Consider the following 24,346-nt stretch of genomic DNA (forward strand, 5'->3'; position numbering starts at 1 on the left):
TGGTCAAAAAAGCGTTTTAAAAAAACCCTTTTTCTGAACTTTCCTAGCAGCGTCCACTCCCCAAGGTACCTGGTGTCCACCTTGGACTATTCGCACAGTGCTTACCCAGGGTTACTAACGACTCTAATGAAAGAATTCCAGAATCCAGAGAGCCTGATGCCAGAATGCGCCCACATTTACAAAGCAGAACATTAAAAAAAATATGCACCAAACCGGTCCTTAACAAGGGCAGCATAATTTCTTCTCGTAATCCCAATGGCCGGTGTAAAATGACTGGCTGTTCGCACCTTCTCGGTTTCAGTTACTGTATTATGGACCACTTTCCCGATTGAAGTCAGATGGTTGGAGGACCATTTCCCGTCTAGAGGAGAACTGAACAATTTTCGCTTCCCTTTTTGAATTCCACTAAAACATGTTTGTGGTCCCCAGCACAGGGAAGCTACTGTGTGTGGTATCGGCACACTCTTTCTACAAGATCCGGGGACATAGCGTGTATCTTGTATCTCAACGGCTGTGGAGGTTCTGCAGGAAGCCACGTGGACATCATTTGTGGGTAGCTATGGGCAGCAGTCAGTACCCTAATGTTGCTTCTTGTTCTTGTTAACTCAGTTGACTGCTTTTGCAGCCCCTGTAATTTCACCAATCTCGCTAATGGTGCATAGAAAGTATGAATGTCCTCAGTTCGTGCTAGTTTTCGAAACAGTATCGTAAGCCTGCTACTAAACTCTGTTAACACGCTGTAACTTTGCAATATAGTTTGGTTACAAATGCAACCGTTCATGATCTGTGTCAAAGACCATGTAGCGCGACTTCCTGTGATGTCATAGAGTACAAAGGTTGTGCGATGTCTCTTTCACTACCTCTATAATTTTGGTGAAATAGGCGCCACTGGAAAGTCATCCCAAGTGTGCCAGGTTCAGCTACACGCTCCCCAACCTTACAATACACCTGGCCCAAGATAGTGTGGGGGAAACGAGTCTTCTATCCATCAAAGCAAACCTTTCACGAGAAGGATATAGCAACCACTCAGAGGAAGCACACGCCCCTGTGGGCCAATTTAGACTTTTGAGCGCCATACAAGTGAATTGCAACTCCTTGAAATCAGGATAATCCTAGGTTTTTTCAGGACAAGCAATCCTTTTAAGACGCTTCTTTGCCCCCCTACAAAACCATTTCGATGGCGGATGCTACTCATCAGGGTAATGAAACTCAGCCCTGCAGAAAGTGGAACTAATAAACGAGTTCATTGATTCGCAGAAGCAAAGACAGATTGCCACATGGCAAGGGCATCAGGAAATTGCATTAGCAGCAAACACCTGTTTCTGACATGGGAAGGGGCGCCGTCTGTTCAGAAGGAGAGGGGCACATAGTGAGATGACGTGTCACGGCAGAGGGGAGACCTGCAGGTCTGGATAGGAACAGCCGCGAGTCAGACACACAGGCCACAGAAATCCAGGCCCACTCCAGAGCCAGAAGTCGAGGTGGCCACATGATAATAAATGTGTGAAAGCCACTCTAATGCAGGGCCATTTTCAGGAAAGGATGCTCAGTGCACAAGCAAAACACTAAAAACGTGGCTCTTTCAACAATAGCTGCCAGACGAATACAAATCCCACCCTCACTCCACCAACAAACAGTACTGCACTACTGCATAAAATGCCAAGTGTAAAGCGCTCTGCTGCTATCAAGCGAGGTTTGCGCTATAAGCAATTAAATAAAAAAATAAATGACCGCTGTATTGCGCAAATTACTATTCACTAACTGGTTTAGGAGAACATAACCGCTGTGGGTTGAATAGGTGAACTGAGATAAACTTTCAAAAGCCGGTCTGTAGGCATGTTAAAATAGGCTCTGCACAATAATCAGTGCCTGGCATGAGGATAAATTAATCTCCAGTGACTCACCATCAACCACTACTGGATCACACGTGACTAGGGCTATCCATTACCCGCCAATAGGAGACGTATGCGAAGGATGGTCAAAGCCACAGCAGCACCCAGGGCCTCCTGTCTAACCCCCCTCCCTCCCCTCCCACCCAAGACACACACACACGTGCAACCACACTGCAACTTAGCTTATCTACTTGGGCCTAATTCATGGAATGTTTAGCACGGTGCAAAGTGACTTTGCACTGTCAACAAACACGTTGAACCGGGCCTGATATACAGAGTGGTGCAAAGTGTATTTTTGCAGTGCAAAGTCACTCTGCACTGCGCTAAAATTCCATTGAATTAGGGCCCTTGTATGTCAATATAGCTCCTTGAAGGCCACGAAGGGCTTGACGCGCGTTGTTCAGGCTGCAGTATCTGACGCTGCCATGTGCGGGAAAGGTTGGGACCCGGTGCTCGAGGGAGAAACACAACACTCAGCAAAGCACCCTCCCGGGCACTAGAGGCATGACAGGCAGGTCTGCTTCGTGATCACATGACACCAGCGACGGGTGCCAGGCAGAAAAAGATGAAACACTCGGGCTAGAATGTAACTTAATTCTGCAAGCACGTCTACTGACAGTTTATGATTTATGAACGCCCCTTCTTATTTAAGCAATAGCGGTGCACTCCTAGTGGCTGTTATACCCCCGTTCGCTCAGGTGTTTCCCTGATGCCAAGGTACCACCTGGGAAGGGCCTGCAGAGGGCGAATTGCTGCTATTCAAACTTATCATTTGGTGAAGGCAAAATGCGTTTCAAACAAGGAGAGTGGAAGAAGAACTTTGGAATGTTGGGATGGAGGGCCTATACCAGCCATTATTGCACTCCGCCATTGCTTTGTCTGCAATGGAGCTGGCAACATTCCAATGTTCGAATAGGTGGTTTAAACCACATCACAGACCGGAGGGCCGCTTCTCCTTTCACAGCAAGTCTACTAGGCACTCCAAGTCACAGCTGTTCAGTGAAAGATGAATACATCACCCAGAGGCCTCAGGCAGGCGCAAGGGCTTCTGCCAACCCCGGAGAAGTGGCCTCCACAACCTTAGTTTTGGCTTTATTTGGGAACCCATCCGCTTCGCTTAGGGCCACAATTGAGTTCTAGTTGCCGCTGAACCCTTAGACAGCTGCCTAAAGTGGCCTTATTGCAACAGCAGCCCTACACGGCGTGCCTTCGCTTGTGTCCACGTAGCAGCCTTCTTGTGGCGCATGTGTTGGGGGGGGGGGGGGCGTCCGCCACCAGTCATTAGACTTGGTAAACAAAGCATTCATTGGCAATGAGACTCCGCCGTATTTTGTAAATCACGCCCCATGTGTTTAAACACCTGCTCATGTGATACAAATAATAATAATAATTTTAAAAAAAATAATTAGGCCCTGCCACCAATCTGAATGTTTTTGTGCAAACAATTTAAGAAATAATAAAACGGCCTGGAGTCATGCGTGCTTTCCTCCAGTGTCATGTACAAAGGAAGGGCGCTGAGATTTCCTAAATTAAGTAACAAGAACATTTCACCAGTAAACATGGAAATACGATTCACCTTTTTATGCATAAGCATAAAGGAGTACAGTAACACGAAGTGAAATAGTAGCGCTACCTAGAAAGTTCGAATGTCGGTCCCCTCCCCCGCCCGCCCATTCCGCGTTGCCAGATGTTGCATTTTGGTGTGCATGCTCGCATCTGGGTGTTAGACTGGTTGTCAGCACCTTGAGCCCGGTGCCTATGGACACATGGTCACGTCCCAGGGCAGGGGCTGTGGGTGATACCAAGCTCCTCTGCGCATGCGTGGCCGCCTCAGCGTGGCACAGAAGGAAAGCACGTCCTTTGAACGAGCCTTCCACGTGCTTATGCAGAAGCGTCATGCATGTTGGGGCTGAACCCTTCAACATGTGGGCCCCAGTAAAAGTTGCACACACGTCAGATGGGTCTTTCGCTTGCTCTCCTTGAGGAATGCAACATACCGATTGCTCACCAATTCCACACATAAGATACAACCAACTTTGTTTCCTCAATGTTCCGGTGAGGAGATGACAGACGGGAGTGGGTTTCCCAAATACAAGCTGTGAAACATAATCTATTCGGACAGTTCACCTGTACCACATGAGGATAGAAAATCCAGTTCTTTAAATAAAAGGGCAGTTCCAACACCAGTCCGGGTACACCCAGCCTACCACCCTTCTGAGGTCCATAAAATGAGTTGCAGCATTATTGGGAAATAAACACTGAGCCAACCTGCGGCGCTTAAAAGTCTACCCCAGGGCATACACCGCTTCACAAACGAATGGCAACCCAGCGACCATCTTTACTAATTGCACAAGTGTTTGTGATAACAAGTGAGGTTGCATGTTTGAAGGGTGGATTCACGGGACTGTACGAAAGTGTCCAATGGCTGCACGTGCTGTGTGTTACAATAGTGCATTCTTTGTGAAATCCACTATTCGCACTGCTCTTGAGGGAAGACTCAGAGAATCATATATTTTGCAATACATGCGTCCAATAAAGATGACACAAGATACACTTTTCTTCCCTTGCTGGAGCGTCACAAAATGTTCTCAGGGGTGTGAGAGGGTTGTTTCCCCCCACTAAGTTTCCTGCAGATTGGTCGGTCAACGCGCACCAACACGTGTTCTTTCTATAGGAAGAACAACTTCCACATAAGTGAAGTGAAAAATACCAAAGTTATTGGGAAGTCCAACTTAAGCATGACCACAGCCTTGCCGTCACCTCTCTAAACATATGTCAATGGATACAGTATACACTATTCGCAGCGATTGCTTGAAATGCTTCACACAACCCTCAAAATAGGTTTGGCTGTCAAGGGAAAGGTTCTCCGTCTGTGTGCGCGGCAACAACTGTTTTTGAAATTGTGTGAGCACGTCCCTTTGAGCTTTATGTTGGAAACATTAACAGTAAAATGAAGTTAAAAATAAATAAAGCAGAAGCAGCCCGTAGTTGTCACTTCGAACCATGCCTCGTGCAGAACACACTTTGCAATGCATATAGTCAAGGATGACTGGCCTACAGGGGCAATGAAAGGGTACTAGCCCCCCGCACAGTGCCAGGCACATGCCAGGGGCCCTTGCCATGAGACTGACCCCCTCAAGCCCTGGCACCTATTCATAGAACCCGCAGTCAGTTGGCAAGCCCCCACATTCCCCCTGTAGGGTAGTCCACCTTTAGGTGCTGATACATGCCATTCACATGCCACTCTCCTTTCCACAGCAGCCTTACCTTGTTCGATGCCATCTCGCTGACGGAGCGGTACGTCTGGATGGTCTCGAGCTGGTCCAGGCACCAGTCCAGCTCCTCCAGCGTCTCCATGGCCAACTTCTGATAGGACTCCTCTGCAAACAAGCACACGGACATGAAGTCAGAGTCGAGCGGCTGCAGGCTGCTTAGCGCGGGCTCGCAGCAGACGGGGCTGTAGGTGGGGCAGTGCTCCTTCATCATGCGTCCTCGCTCTCTGCGATCAGACACTGCCGGGGCCCCTCGTCAGTCACTCTGCACGCGAGCCTGCCTGGCTGTGCTCTGCCTGCGCGCGAGCCCGGGGCATCAGTGATAATACGAGCGAGAAACTTCCTCGCGCCGGCGCCGACGAGGAAGGGGGCGGGGCCAGACCCTGACAGACAGGCTCCGGCGCGAGGCCGCTCTTCCTTTCACCGCGCGCGCACACACACACACACACACACACGGTCACACGCAGACGCGCGCGCGCGCACCACGCACGCGGCCAGCTGCGGAGTTTACCTTCCAGTGTTAGTCACCGGGGTGCGCACATTGTGCAAGGTTAGAGATTTAACTGTGCGTAATACGCCGCGCGCATGAAGCTTTCCTTTTCTTCTGAGGCGGGGTGGGGTCAGACTCGACAGGAAAGAGCTGGCCTCAGGCAGGGCCCCAGCTTTCGGGGATCTCATGTGCCCCCAGCTCTGGGGCTTTTTGGGCGGGGGCTTTTTAAATCTGTAATACTGCCCCTCCCAGAAGCTCAGGTCGGGGGCGTCGGGAAATAAGGTGGCAACGCAGCTTCGACCCACCAGAGCAAGGGAATCCATGGTTAGGGTCCTGGGTGTGGCGTGTGGCGAGCCCCAGGGACGGACTGGCCACTGCCTTAAAGTATGCACTGAACCCCTGAATAAAAGAAATGACACTTTTCAATGTGTTGGTTTTGTATGTATTTGGTTTCTGCAGCATGCGTCATATTGTCCCCACCTTAACACCTTCACTTGTATAATTCAAGCAGAAGAGCTAGCGCGCCATGTTATATTATAGATATGCCGCATCTAATGTCTCCACGTGTAGCTTTACCTATGCCTGTACTCCAGCCTATACATATTTGCACGCCTAAATATACATTTCCCCATTTCTATACCTATCCTTAACCATACCTAAATGTACAGCTAGTTATAGTTTTTCCTATAGTTATTCTGAAACGTATACCTACAACTACACTAGCAAGTGTAATTATACCCACACCCATACTTATAACTATATTCGTGCACCTACACATACTTATACTTTTCCTAAACGTATATTCCTACCTACGCCTATACTCATACTATTCTTGCAGCTATTTCTATACGTATTCCTATGCTTCTATTTATACCTGTAAGTACACTTACCTCTATCCCTATAACTTTACCATGTGCCTATATTAACGTAGAACAAGATGCCCAGTCCTATGTTTATACTTACACATATTCATGTTCCTAAACCTACCCCCATCTCTATAGCAATACGTTTCCCTTTTCTGATGCATAAGCCTATACCTATATATTTACTGAGACTTATATCTATGTGGCCAGCTGTTTCTTTGTTTTGTGTCTGCTTGCTGCTACTTCTTTGTGTTTACGATGAGGGTGTATACAACGCTAGGTCAAATGGGTGTTAGGGCTAAACTTACTTCAAACCTGCTTTTAGTGAATTAGTGAAGGAGGTACTTAAACCAAACTCCCTGTTCTGATCACAGTGTCCACGCAAATCTCCATCAAACCCCTCATTTAGTTTGCCTTTTGAACACATATTATTATGATTTGACTTCTGCGTAGAAAAGTTCAGATACATTTGAAGTTGCAATCTGTGTGCACAAGTCTCATGCCATCTTGGAGACTCTATTAGATTTCTACAGCAAAACCACAGTAAATTCACAAGCCTCTTCAAAGCCTTTCAAGTAGATCTTAGCCGCCTTTGCAGACCTCTGCTACTCGCTAGCGCCATGAAGCATCCTTCAAGCATGAGAGCGTGCTTCAAACTGTTTACACTGATACATAAAGTAAACCAGCTGCTTTTGTATTGCAGAATAATTATATGGTACAACTCTGTAACTGGTTTACGTTGTGACAGCAGCATTTTATTTCATTAGGTCTGGTTACAGCAAGCTTGAGCTCTCTCCAAAAGTTCTTTTAAATGAGTGAAATGAATGTAAGCGACTCCTTTAGAATCAAGTTTGAATGCATTTTTATTTGTGTTTCGATTGGCCATTGCTCAGGAAAGCATGGCATAGATATATTAACTATCCCCTCTCTTCAGAGACCCCACTGCTGGGGCCCAAGAGTAGACTAAGTCTCTCCTTTTCTTCCATATTAAAGGATGGCCTAGAGTGTCAATTTCATCCTCAATCTTTCGCTGCCCAGCGAGGCACACAAACACACATTTCAATCCCCCTTCACAGTGGGCAATCATTTGCTGTTAGTGATATATTTATTTATTTATTGGATGTAGCTCTATCCAGAAATTTACAATTAACAAATTCAAATTAATTTATAAATCACATATGTAAATCGACTAATTAATATCAAGTTGCCTTCATAACACATTTAACCTAAAATGTACCTATTTACAATTCAATAATCTATTTAATTAGAATATAAATATACATTCAAGTAGAAATACATCTGCTAATCACATTTCACCTTACAATTGAATTTCAGTATATCATTTTACACAGTTTAAAACAATTTAAAACATTACCAATTTATTTCTATCACTATGCAATTTCACACCTTTACTTTAAACTTAGACTGATACATTTGTTTCATTACCAACCCACAGTTGAACCTATCATTATTTGACAAACCCGGAGGTGTTTTAAGGCCTCCACCCAGACTCTATAAAGTGCTAAGTGCAATGCGACCAGATCAGAGTTCAGCCATACTGCCCAGAATTCCTCAGATTGGATCGCATGTAGATTATAAACACATTTTCCCAACGTGGTCATGTAAAGTGGTCCCAGCCGTGGACATTCAGTCAGTATATGCTTCACCGACTGCGTGTTAGTTCGAATAGTACATATACGACAGAATCGGGATTCTGGGGGGGGGGGGTGGGGTAAATTCCACCTACCCCCGTATTTTGCACGCACAAGCAACTGTTCATTGCACATAATTAGATGAAATCTGCAGACAGCCGGGTTGGGGCAGAGTAACACATATTGTTGTGGGCGCAGATATTTATGGACCACCTGAGCCACCATAGGGTACAAGTGTAACTGATACAGGTGATTGTAGTTATTTAACCTGTCCCAATTTAGCACTCTGCGCCCCAGCGCTTCTTTTGCAATGCCAAAATGGAACATATTTAGGGTGCCAACTTAACACCTAAAAGAAGTCATTGACCTGTTCAACTTTAACCATTTGCTCACCAAATATCGTCAGCAGAGATCATGAAGGTGACATCAAAGCCCGGATGAATAATTCAGCCTTTCGCTTAAGCAATAGAGCTTTAAATGATGTCAGGCCTAGCTCACGGCGAATATACTAAACCAGAGTATTCCACGGTAAACCCAGAACATAGCGGCAAAAGCACCCTCTGATAACTGTAGCCAGTTTATATTCCTGTGGATGAATTCCTCAAGACCATACAAGATGGATGGACAAAACCATTGTTTGTATAGGGTAAGCGCACTCCTCAAAAGAAAAACCCTGCATGGTCCTTTACATGTTTACAGATCAGGTGAGGGATTTGCTTCGCTCTTCTGTAATTAGACCCGACAATGACATTATAGTCACCCTTGTAAGACAGTTCCAGGCCTAAGTATTTGTAAGTGTAAGTGTAATCAATAATCCCTAGACCAGAACTTAATTTTTGTCAGTTTACCTTTTTCCTTGATACCAACAAAGCTTTTGTTTTGCCCAGGTTTACCGATAAATCGTGCTCCCCAGCATACCAACCACGTTTGTTTAATACTGCCTGTGTACCACTTAGCAGATGGTCAAATACTACCAAGTCCTCCGCTTACATCATTGCATGCACTGTGATGTTTCCGATCTTGGGTGGGCATTTTGAGATTTTGGCTAGGTGGGCTAGCACAAAAGGGGGGCCAGCATACAACCCTGTTTTAGGTCCCTGTTCATACGTTGTGATCTCGACAAGTTCCCACAGTTATCGAGACAGATCTGCGCTGTAGTGTTAGTATGTAGAGTCACCACTATCTCTAGCAGCCAATCTGGATATCTCAATTTTTTCATTTTTTCCCAAAGGTTGTGCGGTTTACTTGGTCGAAAGCTGACCTAAAGTCAACAAATGTGATGTATATGGAAAGTGCATCACCCTTGGTAACCTCAGTGATTACTTGTATGTTGTGAATAATACTTGACCCCTCACGAAAACCTTTTTGGAAATGGTGTAGAATCTTATTTGGGGTCACCCATGATTGCAAGTGTTCCAAAACAAATGCAGAGAAGACTTTGCACGTGATATCAAGAAGAGATAATAATCAATAATTTCCCAGTACCAAGCGATCACCAGACTTAAAAACCAGGACTAACATTGATTTTCTCCATGATCCAGGAATCAGGCGGTCTGCACATACACTATGAAATAAACTGCACAGTGCACTCAACCATAATTGATCGTCCCCTTTTAACACAGCAGCAGCAAACCCATTAGGCCCAGGGGCCCTTGAGTTCTTCATATTTTTAATGTTCCGCCCCACATTTTCCATGCAGAAGTGACGATGCCACCCATACGTTCTTTGTTCAATCATCCTATTTCTAATCTTTGAATCAAACATCCTCTCCTCTGTAACATTGACCCAAGTTTCCTCAGTAATAAGGGTCAAAGTGTCCCACTCGACAGCGCTCCTTGCCCCTGATAAAGTTCCCCACATATGTCTATGATCTCCATTAGTAACTGCAGCCAACATTTTCTGCCAATTTACAGTTAAACCCTGATGGCGCTTTCTCTTATGCCAGGTACTACACTGATTTTTTAAGTGTCTGGACTCCTGTATTTGCATAATATTTTTGTCTTTGGTTAATGGGATCTGAGACATCAACATTACCACAGCTTTTTTTTGTGGCCTGACTTCTGTTCATTTGGTATTTATCAAAAACCATTAACCTATACATGGATCGGAATTAGGATTGTATAAGCAAGAGCTAAAAGTAGCCCCTGGGTATCCAGCATTAACCAGTGACCAGGAGGTACTACTGGGGAACAAGGAGCTAGTCTATAGCCCTCCACAAAATGAACTTTCACATAAGAGGCAAACTTAACATTTTGTTCATTATTTATTAGATGTCATACAGATGTGTCCTAATGCTTATTTATAGAATGTCTCAAATGCGCAGAGTTAATGTCACATAGGTCTGTGTGCTCGTCATTAGTTGTTCTGAGGAGCTAAATGTAGCTCCTGGTAGCTGTCGGTGTCAGCTGGCCTACACGCAGGTGATCAATAGCTCCCAGCTCCCCTCAATTTCAAACACTGCTATAAAATGGTGTTGACATGGTGTTGACATTGTGACCATTAATGGGACAGAAAAGAAGAGGTTCCATTTCCAAACCCTGGAGTACACAAGTAAATGACCAAACTAAGGGTTAAACCGCAGCACCGGGCATTTTTTGGCATTTGGGGGTGGAGAATGGACACAACATGGATTTTAATTTTCCACTGGGCATTCTTACTCGAACTTCAGTTTGAGATTTTCATGCTGGCGTAAAACCAAGGGTTTCCGATGGAATCTGCCTGTTTTAAGCAGATGCTTAAAACAGACAGATTAAATAGGAAGCCATTATGAATGCGGTCTGTCATGCAATATTGGCAGGCAGCATTTAACAACAAAACAGAGTGTAAAAGCAAGGCACAAAGGTAATTATGCCTGTTTTTACACATCGCTTTTGCACTGAATTTTACAAATGTGTAACATTGCATGGGGGGGGCATTATCAAACGTGTGCTGACTTTGGTGGTGTCCTACACGCAATGACCTATTTCCAAAACCAGCAAGGCTTGCAACGGTGGCTGCTTGTGAAGCGTATTCCGTGGAAGGTGTTGCCCGGAACTGGAGACTTTACATGTTACATCACGTTACAAACCAGAATATTAATATTTATGAGCTGGGCCAATTGGGATGGGATACCCTCATGTGCTGAGCACCAGGCTTGTGCAGTAACTGTGGGCCAAGCAATCTGGGGAATCTACAGATATGTTCATTAACTCCTCGACCATATTTTACCAGACTGACTGCTCCACCAGTCAGAGCGCAAACTACCTTTGCTCTCCTTATGCAGATCTTTCTTTCTATCCATTCCCTTTGCGGTCTTCCAACTATTCTGTTGACCGCAAGCACAGTGAAGTCTTTTGAGTATGTTTTATGAGTTGTTACTCACTCATTTCAGAGCCATCCAAGATCCAGCCACTATTAAGTAGCCACACAAGAGTAGTTTTTCAAAATAAGCAATTAATAACCTTCCTGTTTCTTGAGTACCTCTTCCCTTTCCATTCCCTTTCCAAGTTTACGCTTCAGTCCTTAATCTGACATTGATTCTTTCAATCTCTTATTGTCATGATAATTTTATTAGATCCAGCCCCAGCATTATTCGATTTGTGAGGCAATTTATCTGTGTTATTTATTGTCTGATGGTTTAAATTCAGCACTAAGCAAATCCCTTTCAGAAGACAGCCCGCTCTAGTAAAGTGATTATAGGGATGTACATATCATTTCTATGGATAAATATTGTAAAAAGCTGAACTGTTCAGGAATAGCTGTATGGGGTCACCCAAAATGTAATCACAAATGTAAAGCAAACATACAGCGACCAACATAAAACATAAGGTGGAATTAATGAAAAGGATAACCTTCACATAGTGAGAGATGCAGTTTTAAAATTACATCAATTATTTGAGGAATTTAAGTAGGCTAGAACTTCGCATTTGCCTTTGTATATGATGACCATGGCGCTGAATATTGTGTGCAAAAATCCCACTATTGCAATCCACTTTCTGATGTAGTACTTAATTGGGAGAGAATGCATGTACGTCTGTGTGGTAGAAGGGGAAAAAGGAAGAGGAAGTCGGTAAGAATTTCACATGGTTATGGATGTACACAAGCTTCGCAGGCGTGGACACGCACAGACACATTTCTAGGAAATGTGAACTGTGCAAGCAAGGCTAGAAATGACCCACATCATTCTACCTGCAAGTCAGAGCACCGGATGCACACATCCTGCCGCCGCTTTCTAGAAAACCAGATTTTTCCATTTTCTTGCAAGATGAATTCCGGTCTTACACTAAAAGGGAACCCCAATTGAATTTTAAGCTGTAGTGGCCATTTCCGAAAGCTTTTAGTCTGAAAGTTAGGGATTGAATTAAAGGTAACATTTGATGTTCAGGTTTTAAATGACAATGGGCCATATTGTGAAAGCCTTCCTGCTTGTGCATATAACACATGAGCCTAGGACGATTGGCCTTATGGACTGTATGTATCAGGCTCTCTGATTCCATGATTTGGCATGCAATGAAGGAACTATTTCCAATAATGCCTCTGGGTTTAATCTCATCCTTCAGACCACTTTATTCACCGGGGTCTGCACTCATTTTATTGTGAGGAAAGGACGCATAAGGCAGGGAAGCATCTCGCCCCCTCCTCTTAAACCCCTACAGTAGTTCACTTCAGTCCACCTTCGAACAGGGGACCCCAGATGCCCCTGATATATGCCAGTGTCATATCCTGCTCCTGTCTTATACAGATGTTGTGCTACGGATACAAAGATCTTGAAGGCATGGCACACATCAATTAATGCATAGACAAGGCTTATGAAACTTTATAGATTCACCAGTACAATTGCTTGAGCTAATTGCAGTGCTTAATTTGTGTGGGTGTTTGCAGGGCTCAGCCATGGCCTTTATTTCTGAGCACTGGCATTTATTGTCTCAGACTCAGTTGAAATGGCAACTTTATTATTTTAACTGCCAGTCACCTAAAAAGCACGTATAACATCAGAGCAAAATGTTCACAATGATTGTGTTTGAAACACATAAAAGAATTTGACTCATAAAAACAATTGGCTCATATCAAGGCACAACAAGAATGTTATTTTCTGTTATGTTGATTGGAATTTGTAAATCACACCTCTGCCATAGTCAGTACACCCAGCAACCCCAATGAGCCAGAGGAAGTTGCACTTTAACCCCTGACCTATTGGCACTGAGGGGAGTAGCCATGGGTGGTAGCAACAGGGAGCAGGAAGCCCCCTATCCCCCGATGTGTCATGTGTGTGCTAGTAAATATATGAGCCCTGGCACTTATTTTTTCACAAATTAAGCACTGTCTAAGTGTACTAACTCTAGCGACACAGGAAAGCTTCTCTTCTACATTTCCTCAGTGGGAAAGTGATACAGCAGGTAACAGAATTTGATTATCTGGGGATCCGGTTTGATAAAAATCCAAGAGGAAATGCCCATGATAAGCATCTAGTGACGTTAATGGCCCAGTTGATGGGGGAATTTCTGGTTTTCCCAAAGCACATCTGATAGAAATAATGACTGGAGTCTACAATGCAAAGGGTACATTTGTGGCCCTTTATAGGGTTGCTTTATGAGCTTTGAAAATGTTAAACCATTGTAGAGTACAAAGAAATCTTTTCTGAAGCACTGATAAGTCAACCAAGTTCAGCACTGACCTTTGTGACTTATAAGGAGCAGGATCTCGGCTATATTGAGGGTCTGCTGAAGAAGAGTCCTTTGCTATTGTGGGCAGGCATCCCAGCTAACAAACAAGCAGCATTATCCCATAGCTTAAATAAAAACTCAAGCATGGTCTGACCACCCAAAAAAGTTAGCGACAGGCGAAAAGTGTTTATCTATAAATCCTTTATTAAGCAGACTGCAATAATAAGGGATTTTGTGGAACTCCTAAAACCCTCTAATAGGGAACATGATACAAGCTCCCATTCTAAGAGAACAGAGGGCTGTTTATACTGTAAAACCTAAAACTTCACATTCAGAAGCAGCGCTTATCTCCCGCCTGGGATTTACCTTGTTGTAGTTGGCAACTGTAGTAGGCATCTGGGCAGGAAAATAAAAATCTGATGGCCATTGCCCATTTGTCCTGAGAAAACTGAGACTGAGATGAACTTCATACTATTCTGCCCGACCTACATTAATATAAGGAACATTTATTTATTTATTGTAATTTGTTTAATGCGCCACACGCCCATAGGCCTCAGAGCACAACATGACCACACAATACAAACAATACAAAGCACAATAACAGAACAGCTGATTAAACAAGAAAACACATAAAAGAATGACACATTCAGCAGATAAAGTTTCCTACTTCATTATTCACACTGAATTAGGATTTACAAGAAGTCCATTACCAAATTCACATCAGATGAAGTTTTGGGAAAATCATTACACATGGATAAAAACAGTGGTAGGTTACTACTGCCAAAGCCCACCAGTATACAATCCCCGCTGTCCTGGGTGCACCATTGGTCAATTTTTATCCTCAGACAGAACTTAAGGTGAGCTGTTCTTATGACCCCCTGGTCCAGTCTTTTGACGGAGCCAGGCCAATACATGGTTTCTAAGGACTTCCCTGGGCTGCGGCCCAGTTGGAGTCTCAACATTAGTAATCATGAAGTTGCGTTGGTCCAGGATAGTCCTTCTTAAGGTTTTGTCAATGATCGGGGGCATGTGCGTTTTACCAATATGCAAATTACTAGACATTCCAGGTTTGGAAGAAACACAACGTAAAAAGGCCTGCACTGGCTCTCCCTCTGCAACAGGCAATGCGGACAGTCCAGTCTTAGCGGACATAGATGGTCTCAACGTCCGGAGGATTAAATGTAGCTTCCTGTGCTTTTTCGGGTTTACCTTCCAGAAGATGAACCAGGTTCATCACATCCAGAGGCGTCTCATAGGATTTATCCCTGGAACCTTCAAAATCCTTGCTTTCACTGTCTTTAGCGGGAGAATTATTTCCCATGAACACAGGATTGCATATTTAATTAAGGCTCGTTTGACAGCTCCGGTTTGTCATATAGGGGTTCTGGTCCATTTGACAGCTTTGTATTGCCATATCACGGTTCTGGTCCATTTGACAGCTCCGGATTGCCATGTCAGGGTTCTGGTCCATTTGACAGCTTTGGATTGCCATGTCAGGGTTCTGGTCCATTTGACAGCTCTGGATTACCATGTCAGGGTTCTGGTCCATTTGACAGCTCTGGATTGCCATGTCAGGGCTCTGGTCCATTTGGAAGAAATTATCTACCCTATCTGGTGAAATTGTAACACGAGTTTGTCCAGCAACTCAACCCAGGAGCAAAAATCTTATTGTGCATTGATTGAGCTCAGCTGTTATCCTATCCTTGGATTGATACCATTGCATAGAGCTAATTTGGTCAGAAAGATTAGATTGCTCGTTCCCCACATGTCACAGTGGAGACTGTAGTGGTGGCTCCAGAATAGCTTCTTCCACCCTTTCCACTAAAGAAGATGAAGACACGAGCAGGACTGGGAAAGGACCACCAGATCTTCCAACATGGCTTCTAATAACCCCAACCTTTGGTGAGCGCCTATGATCTTATAGGTTAGCAGGACCCTCCAATACCAACTCTCGACATACTATAGAGGTAATCGCCGGCCTGCCAAAGTCATCCTCATCTCCAACAAAGGGATCTGAACTCGGATCCCGCAGTCAACGTTTTCTTCACATGCTTAATCCCTACGGTTTATAGTGATTTTTTCGAGTGACATTTTTTCGAATGCCATTATGTCGAAAACATTTTGCCTAAAAAAAAATATTTCAAATGTGTTTTTTTTTTTAAATGGGGGGGGTTCCCCAAAGCCCCCCATTTTTTAAACCTTTTTTTACTTACGAAACAAACAAAAAAACTATAAACTAAAAAAAAAGACATTTGAAAAAAAAAAATTCAGCAAAATGTTTTCGACATAATTGTATTTCGAATTAAAAAAAAAAAAAATGACCCGATACCATAGCCAGCATTCCAAGATTAGGACTATTTTGAGAAAGTCCCTTTATTGCGCCCAAGGCCTCAATTTGATGAAAAGGGGCAGACGACTCTGCTAAGTGAATAGGAAGCATTTTAATTACTCTGCATCTAGTGGCTGTAGAAAGAGGCACGACTGTCCATGAGGGACTATACACAACCCAACCAGAAACCAATTCTAATGCTCTACCAATTCAACGGTCTCGCCTGAAAACCCCCCACCAAATGATCAACAACCCTAATAATGAACAGCCATCAGTAACCACAACAGACCAGTGCTCCAAGGCAAAGAAGATGGAAGATGGAAATTTCACGGGGGCTCAGAAAAGCACACAGAGCACTCCCCACACTCTCAGTAGAAGTCTCACCGGTACAGTACAGAATGGCACTGCCAAAACACGAACTTGCTGCTCAGCTGAACACAGGCCGGTGCTTCTGTGCCACTTATCGCTATACCACGTAGTGGTAATCAGCATGTTCTCCTTTCCGTACCGAACGTAGTACAGTGCGCAGAGAAAAAACGCTACAGGAACAGACCTTACAACATCGGGTTGTTAAGCCCCACCAACTGCCACCGGGCTGCACAGAATTGCGGACCAACCAGTAAGTTAGCCACCTCCAACAGCACCGCTCTGCTACAACACATCAATAACGTGTATACCCATTCTAAAACCTGTGGGCTTTACTCATTGTATATCAGTATATTTGTATCTGCTCTTGGTGCGAGGTAATCTGTTTCCTTGGACCTACTGAGCTTTTTGCACAGTGGATTGAAACCAAGAAAGGGGACTGTTACCCCTTGAGGTGTAGGCAAAGCAAAATACATTTGGCTAATGAGGCCATCACCCAGTATTGGAAGGAACTAGTAGAGATGCAAGAATGGGAATTGCAAATAGGTTTCATAAGATCCAACTCCCCTAACTAACAGACAACTGCCTATGCAGGCGTTATGTGCCTGCATTCCTCATCACTCTTTCTCTCCTGTCCTTCCCAAATGGCACCACACCGGAACTCTATCATAACCAATAGGAGGCCGTGGTGCTTGTGATGGTAAAGTGGCATTCCAGTTGATGTGTCAGCCGGTCAGGCTTTTGCAGTGTCATAGAAGAGTGGTAGGGTAGATGTTTGGGCTCACCACAGTCAGGGGCAATGGGGATTGATTGCTAGAGCATGACTGTTGAAACAGGTGTTTTATATGACACTCCCTTGTCACTGTTGCAACCACTGGAGAAGGGTGTTGAAGGACCAGGGTCTATTGCAAGTGATGTTCACTCCATCACAGGATTATACCATAATGCTCTTCTTTGGGTTGCCCTGCATAGCTGTCTCAGAGGTTGCATCCTTCCTCCCCTCTATGCCTTCTCATTCAGCAAGCAGAAGTAGTCACACACCCATGGCCAGATGGGTGGGGATGACTTGTCACCTGCCTTCACCTTCACAAGAAAAGACTGACCCTGCCTTTCCCCTTGCACATGGGCAGGAATGGTGCAATGGAAAAAGTCTCCTCCTCTTGAGCCAAATGCAGGGGGACAATCTCTGGCTCATTCGCGTGGTGCTCTTTGGTCTCCTCCAGTGCCACCACTTCCTGCTTTACCACTGCACCTCTGTGGCTACGTCTGCATTCTGATTCTGGGGTATCACCTCCTCCCCACCGAGTCCAAGGATAATGTACTCGTTTATGTTTTAAGGGAAGTGGCAAAGCGATTCTGCAGCTACCACAACTTCATGTTGATTGATAAACACATACTCCTGCGGCACCTCGCCGGCTCTTTCAACGACAGAGTCTAGTTTAGGGCCACACTGCTCTGACATGGCCCCTCAAAAGGACCAGGCTTCCCACCCCACCTCCCCCACACGTCTGCCTGTCCCTCTCAATCAATGTCTCTCCCTCCTGAAGCACTGTACCCTCCTCAAATCTCTATCTCAGTCCCCATCTGTCCCTGTTCAAAATGCACCTCCCCCACCTGGCTGATTACCTCAGCCTCTGAGTTTGAAGGGTAGCCCAACTTCTCATCTTCTTCTCTTAGTTCATCCTCCAAATAAAGAGACATGTTGCATAAGGTATCAATGTGCACACCACAAAACAAGTGACAAAGACAAACAAAGGGATTCACTCAAGACTAATTGAATGGAAATGGTTCGCTGAAAACGTAAACAGTAGAAAAGGGGACTGACTACTACACAGCAAAAAAAGACTTCTCAGGTTCCTGAAAAGAGTTGTACAAACAAAAGATAAAGAAATATGTTAAGAAACCTTTTGTGTTGTTTTACATTTTTTTGGACAACACAAAGTGAAAAAAATAGCAGGCAGAGTATAAGAGGAATTGTAAATCTTGTGTATGTATATCACGGAGAGGACAATGTGCAACGTAGTTACAAGAGGACCTTTTTTGTTTTTGCTTTACATTTATTTTAAATGGAAGGAAGGGTAAAAAGTGAAGGTTAGAGGGCAGGCCTAGAGAACACACACACAAACAGAAAACATGGGGATAAACAGTGATCCAGGAAAATAAAAACACCTCAAACAAACCCCTGCATACAAAGGGGTTCAATCAGCTAGCAACACACCACAGAAACAACCCAAACAACTAACATTATTAATAGAGCAGGTGTTGTACAATTTAGCTAGAAAACCTCGCCAATCCCCACCTTACATGGGCTGATCTACCATAGACAAACCAGGACTGTGACTTGCTTCTCCAAGAACTTAACACCAACCTCACAACCCACATCAACTGCCATACCCCACTGAAACAATACATCCTCAAGCCTAAACCCTCTGCTCTCTGGTACATTCACAAACTCAACTTAAACAAAAGGACCATCAGAAAATAGGAAAAAACATAGCGAAAGTCCTGCAGCGCATCAAACTCATCCCGCTCAAGGAACTCCATGCTGCCGACAGACGACTGTTTACCAGTACCAAGGCAAAGACCATGGCCAAGGCCAACGAAGAAAGCAGAACCCTCTTCAAAACCATTAGATATTGTATTAAGCCTCTGCCCTACTCCCTCGTACCAGACTCCATCGAACAATCTGCCACCATCAACTCTTTTTTTATCAACAAGATCAGCATGATCCGCCAGCACATAGACACCAACACCACAACTAACAGCACACTACACATGCCATCTCAAAATAACCAACACTTCATTGACAACTTTCAATACACTCTCTATGATGGCCCTCACTTTCACTCACCCTAGCATTCACTCAAGGCCCATCGTACGCGAACAACATCATCCCTGCTTCCGTACACTTCTTCCTTACATAAAAACCACCAATAGCGCCCATATTCACGGCACCTTGACAAATCCTTCTGCTTCTCAAGAAACCAACACTGGATCCTTATGACCTCAGCAACTACCGCCCCATCACCAATATTCCATAGCTAAGATCCTTGAGAAAGCAGCAGCCACACTACTCCTTCAAAACATTGACGCCAACAAACTCCTTTACACCTACCAATCTGGCTTCAGACGCAGATGCAGCATGGAAATGGTTACCATCATGATGATCAATGAGGCCCTTAACTTGTGCAATCATGGCCAATCCTGCCTCCTGGTTCTCCTTTATCTCTCAGCAGCATTCAACATAGAATACCATGGGCATCAGCAACATCGTTGTCAGCTAGTTCGAATGCTACCTTGCTTACTGCCACCACCTCGTCCAAGCGGATTCCTTCAGAGCACCAACAATGCCCATTACCTGTGGAGTCTTGCAAGGATCCATCCTTTCTCCCCTGATCTTCAATCATTACTTGGAACCACTGAGCACACTCCTGACGCCACACAACATCCACATCCACCAACATGCAGATTACACACAGCTCTATCTCAAGAACCCCTCAATCGAAGACATCCACAGGCTCAAAGGCTGCCCTAATTTGACCACATCACCCTGAGCCTCATCGAACTGCACTGGCTTCTGCTGCAGGCACGTGCCACCATCAAATCCTGTTGCATCATCTACAATGCTATCTCACTGAAGTCCCCAAGCTACCTCACTGAGAAAACCAGCCTCTCTGGAGTCCTACGATCCACAATAATTAAGAACATGTCAAGTCTTGAACGGCCGAAGGGGCAGTAAGGAAAGAACCAGAAGACAGGCCTTTTCTGTCTATACCCCGGTCTCTGGATCCTCATCTCCGTCAACATCAGATTCAACCCCTCGCTTCGGTATTCCCCCAAAATACTGTAAAAATAATGCAGAATGTGCAATTACTGCTCATTCGGCAGGTACAAAAAACACAAATGCCATTATACCGAACAGGGGGAGCAGAGGTTGTGTGGGTGTCCTACGATTCCCGTGTACGGTAAAATGGCATTCGGGTGCAGCAGGGGCGTCCCCCGCTGGGTTACGAATAAAGCCAACTGAAATAAAAAAATATAAAAAAAGAAATATGAACCCTGCAACGTAAGTCCCGTCCCACATTAGTGAAAGGAATCTTCTGTTGAAGCGAAACAGACTAGGCGAGCTGACAGAGGGAACGAAGGAGGTAAGTAAATATAGAGGGGTTATGGGCATGGGGAATGCAGGGCACCTTCTTTGGATCCCAAAATGCGGGATTCGACATTTTTGAAAAGCAAATCGTTCCGCTCTGCTGTATTCTGACTCAGCCTTTTGGACTCAGTATTTTAACATAGCTCCCTCTCTTCTACATTTCAGGAATTAGCTAAAGACTCTCCTCTTCAAGGAATGGCTCCTGCCTAACACCTCGAACTGCACACTCTCTATTCCCCACTTAACCTGAGACAGGGTGATCTGCTTCCCTCTGTTTCCTTGCTTGGTTACTTGTAGATCACTTGCTGCCAAATTGCCTACCCCTCAACCCGCGTTGTTTGTATTTCTGCTTCCCTCACCGTTCCCTTCCCCTTTAACCTGTAAAGCGTTCTGTTGCTTCCTGAAGCTAGGCCCGCACTCATAGAATACTAGTATTTTGAATTGATTAGCTAATAGTGAAGAGGTTTTTTTTATTTCAGCAGGTGACATAATATGGTACATTGGGTTACTCGGATCTATGTGGTTTCTGCAAATAGAAAACACAGAAGAATGTGGACGTTTATTTTTCTTTTCGCACATTTCAATGCAATTATATGCGAGGCAGTAATTTGGCAATACCGTTTTACTCTATGTTGGTGATAATTTACATATATCATTCACTTTGTATTATGTGTTTGGCCCTAGTGTCCATGAGAGAAACTAAATGCGTACATTATATGACGCTTAAAATGTAGTGGCAGGGTATGTTGTCTGTTTTCTAACTCGTTTTTAATATTTTAGCAGACTATGGGCCTCATTACGAGGTATGCGGAAAAGGGATAACGGGGCCGGTAGAGATGCCGGCCCCGTTATCCCTTTACCGCCCCATTACGAGGTATCCTCGCGGGACCCGCTAAGGACGCCTGGCTTTATCAGGCGTCCTTAGCGGGTCCCGCGAGCAGACCAGGATGCAAACAACGGGCCCGTCATTAATGGGCCCGTTGTTTGCCTCCTCCCCATTCCCATTGAGCCCTATGGGGGTTCTAATGGGAATGGGGATGTACCGGGTCCGGGTTCCCTGGAAGGGGAATTACTGGGCCCTCCAAGGTCGGAATGGCCCGGTACTTCCCCATTCAGGGAACCCGGACCCGGTACCTGATATGGGGGTAGCCATGCCGCTAATAGCGGCATGGCTACCTCCATACTTGTAATGAGGCCCTATGTATGACAGATTAATTGTTAAGATATGTATTTGTATCCGTTTGTATTTTTGTACGTTGATGGTTTGTTTATTGAACCGAATAAAATAAATATGATGAATACAGAACCGAGAGGGAAATGGAATCTCTATAAAGCGCCAACTTTCCTTCAAGGCGCAAATAAAGAATCTGGCGAAACGGCTGAGCAGCCGCCCGCCATCCCCTGGCAGACACAGCCCTTACCTATTGCATGCACACATCCGTTAGCACAAAGGTTATCCAGATCCTGCTGAAACTATTGCAACATGTGGATTTCATGAGAAACACACAGCCAAGCGCACACAAAGCTGAACAGCCTTTCTATTTCCTCGCCGGAGGAGTTGAGCCACTTCGAGCCGGTTTTGCAGAGCATCACTGTCACCCAGAGATACTCAGAATGAAAACCTTCATGTACTATGCAGGAGATTTACTGTGCAAGGCTCTGGCCAACATCTGTACAATGCATCCTGCGATGTTCCAGCTGGGAACACTTATTCCAGGAATGGGTCCAGCTTCAAGAACTTGCAGTACAATACTTTGTGAAAGGGGGCGGAGAGGGCATCGTCCGCGTTACAGGGACCTTTCACTTATGCCGCTCCCCCCATGAAGGAACATCTAACCTTTCACATAGTTGCCAGCATAAGACATTCCAATCTGTACCTGCTTATCCAGTCCTATTTTTTTCATTTCATTCTGGGACTTGTAGTTCCACTTGTCCCATTATACTTGGACTACAAGTCCTAGAATGCAAAGAAAGAACCGGGACTGGATAAGCACCTAGAGATTGGAATGGATCATGTTGGCAACTGTGCTTTCCGCTCTTAGATTGAGCCTTCATTCACCCTTTGACAAGGCATAGCTGCGAGCTCCAAGCCCCTGAGCCCATTACAAAACTTGCCAACCTCTTGAATCCTAGTTACGTGGAAAAAAAGGAAACGTCGATGGAGTCAACTGACAGTGTGCAGGGTTATATGAATTTTTTTTAAAAAAAGTACAATCTAAACCTATAAACAAGATTACATTTATATTCCTTGGAAAACACAAATTCAAGAAGTTGAAATGCATGTTGGAGTGAGGTTGTTTTAGGAGTTTTCGTGTTCTTGAAGCACAACCAGCACTCTGGGAACGGCACATTCTGCAGTGTGTTGCGATAATGATAATTACGTCCTCTTGTATCAATGCACTTCCTACTCGTGATACATATAGTACAAGTTACCATTGGCATCTTAGGGTTGCCACTTCCGCCTCTGGAAATATAGCATAATACTAACATGTTGAAATTGTGCTCTTAGGGCCCTGCTTGTGTCTCAGATGACCTGTGAAGTTGCGATTCCATCCCTTAATGTGGATTTAATTGCAGTGAGCCTCCACAGTGGCTCTGTCATTCCCAATGCAGGAATCACCCACCTTTCCCCTTTACACTGGAAGCTCTTCTGAGACTGCAAAGGCAAGGATGAATGTAAACAGAACATGCCACTGGCATTGGAGACTGCCTAGCCTTACACACGAACACCCAGAGTAGACTACTAAGAATACATGGGAAAGAATTGGAACCATGAAAACCTGAATGGATACCATTGTGCAGAGGACCCAAAGCATGACTTTAGATCATAGGCCAAAAACTAAAATGTATAAGTGCCCGCCTTAGGTATTAATACAACCATAATGTAATCAGTGTCCTATTTAAATCTCGAGGTACTTGGGGGCTCGTTGCAGAATCTCTTCACAGGTGCAAGCGCAACTTTCAGGGTTTTAGCACTAGGACGAAATATGCCCTGGCATAAAAAGTGCAGCCTTTCAATCTAGTTTTTCACCGGGCCAGTATTTGCCCCAGAGCTAATACGGAATGGTACATGGGCACTAGGGGAAACATTGCCCTGCTCATAAAACTAATTAAGCGAATATGTTTGTGCACTACAGCAATACTTGCAGTGCAGAACTGAAGTTTCTGCAATGGAGCCCCTGGTATTTAAAATATGGCATGGCACACCGGTACACAAATATGTGTACAGCGCATTACATTACATCGTGCTATGATTTAAACAACAAAATATTATCTACCCAAGGTGGGATTCGAATTTTCTACATTTGACTATTCATATATATTAAACAATCACAATTTGACACTCAAATAAGACACATCACGATATTCAGTTGTTGAGATATGGCCGAGTAAGAAGAACAGAGCAAAGAGGTTCACACCAGTTTATTCCCACCATAAGCGACAAAACAAACACATGCAATGTGTTCACTTGTCTGATTGCACTGCAGTGCTTTGGCTACACAACTCGGTGCTGCGATTAGGCCCGCCATTTGCCATGCAAAAGATGTGCAACTCTTAAGTAGGGCACAGGGGCTTTGGGCAATGGACTGACCCATGAATATTGCTGAGGTGGATTTTGCACGTGGAAGGCATGGGCAGCGGCCTTCCGGACCTGCAATGCAGAGCACAGAGCCACATTGCCAAGAG

General features: G+C 44.7%; 1 protein-coding gene across 4 annotated transcripts in view; it reads right to left on the reverse strand.

The window, feature by feature from the left end:
* Positions 1 to 24,346, reverse strand: part of PDE4B (phosphodiesterase 4B) — a 2,420,935-nt gene that overhangs the window by 46,912 nt on the left and 2,349,677 nt on the right. For all 4 annotated transcript variants that reach the window (XM_069641971.1, XM_069641970.1, XM_069641972.1 and 1 more), the window contains one exon: positions 5,160 to 5,272. In XM_069641971.1, the coding sequence (XP_069498072.1) occupies positions 5,160 to 5,272 (113 nt within the window). The remainder of the gene's footprint in view (positions 1 to 5,159; positions 5,273 to 24,346) is intronic.

This window comes from Ambystoma mexicanum, chromosome 1q (genome assembly GCF_040938575.1).
Source record: "Ambystoma mexicanum isolate Mex_15411 chromosome 1q, UKY_AmexF1_1, whole genome shotgun sequence".
Classification (NCBI taxonomy): Eukaryota; Metazoa; Chordata; class Amphibia; order Caudata; family Ambystomatidae; genus Ambystoma; species Ambystoma mexicanum.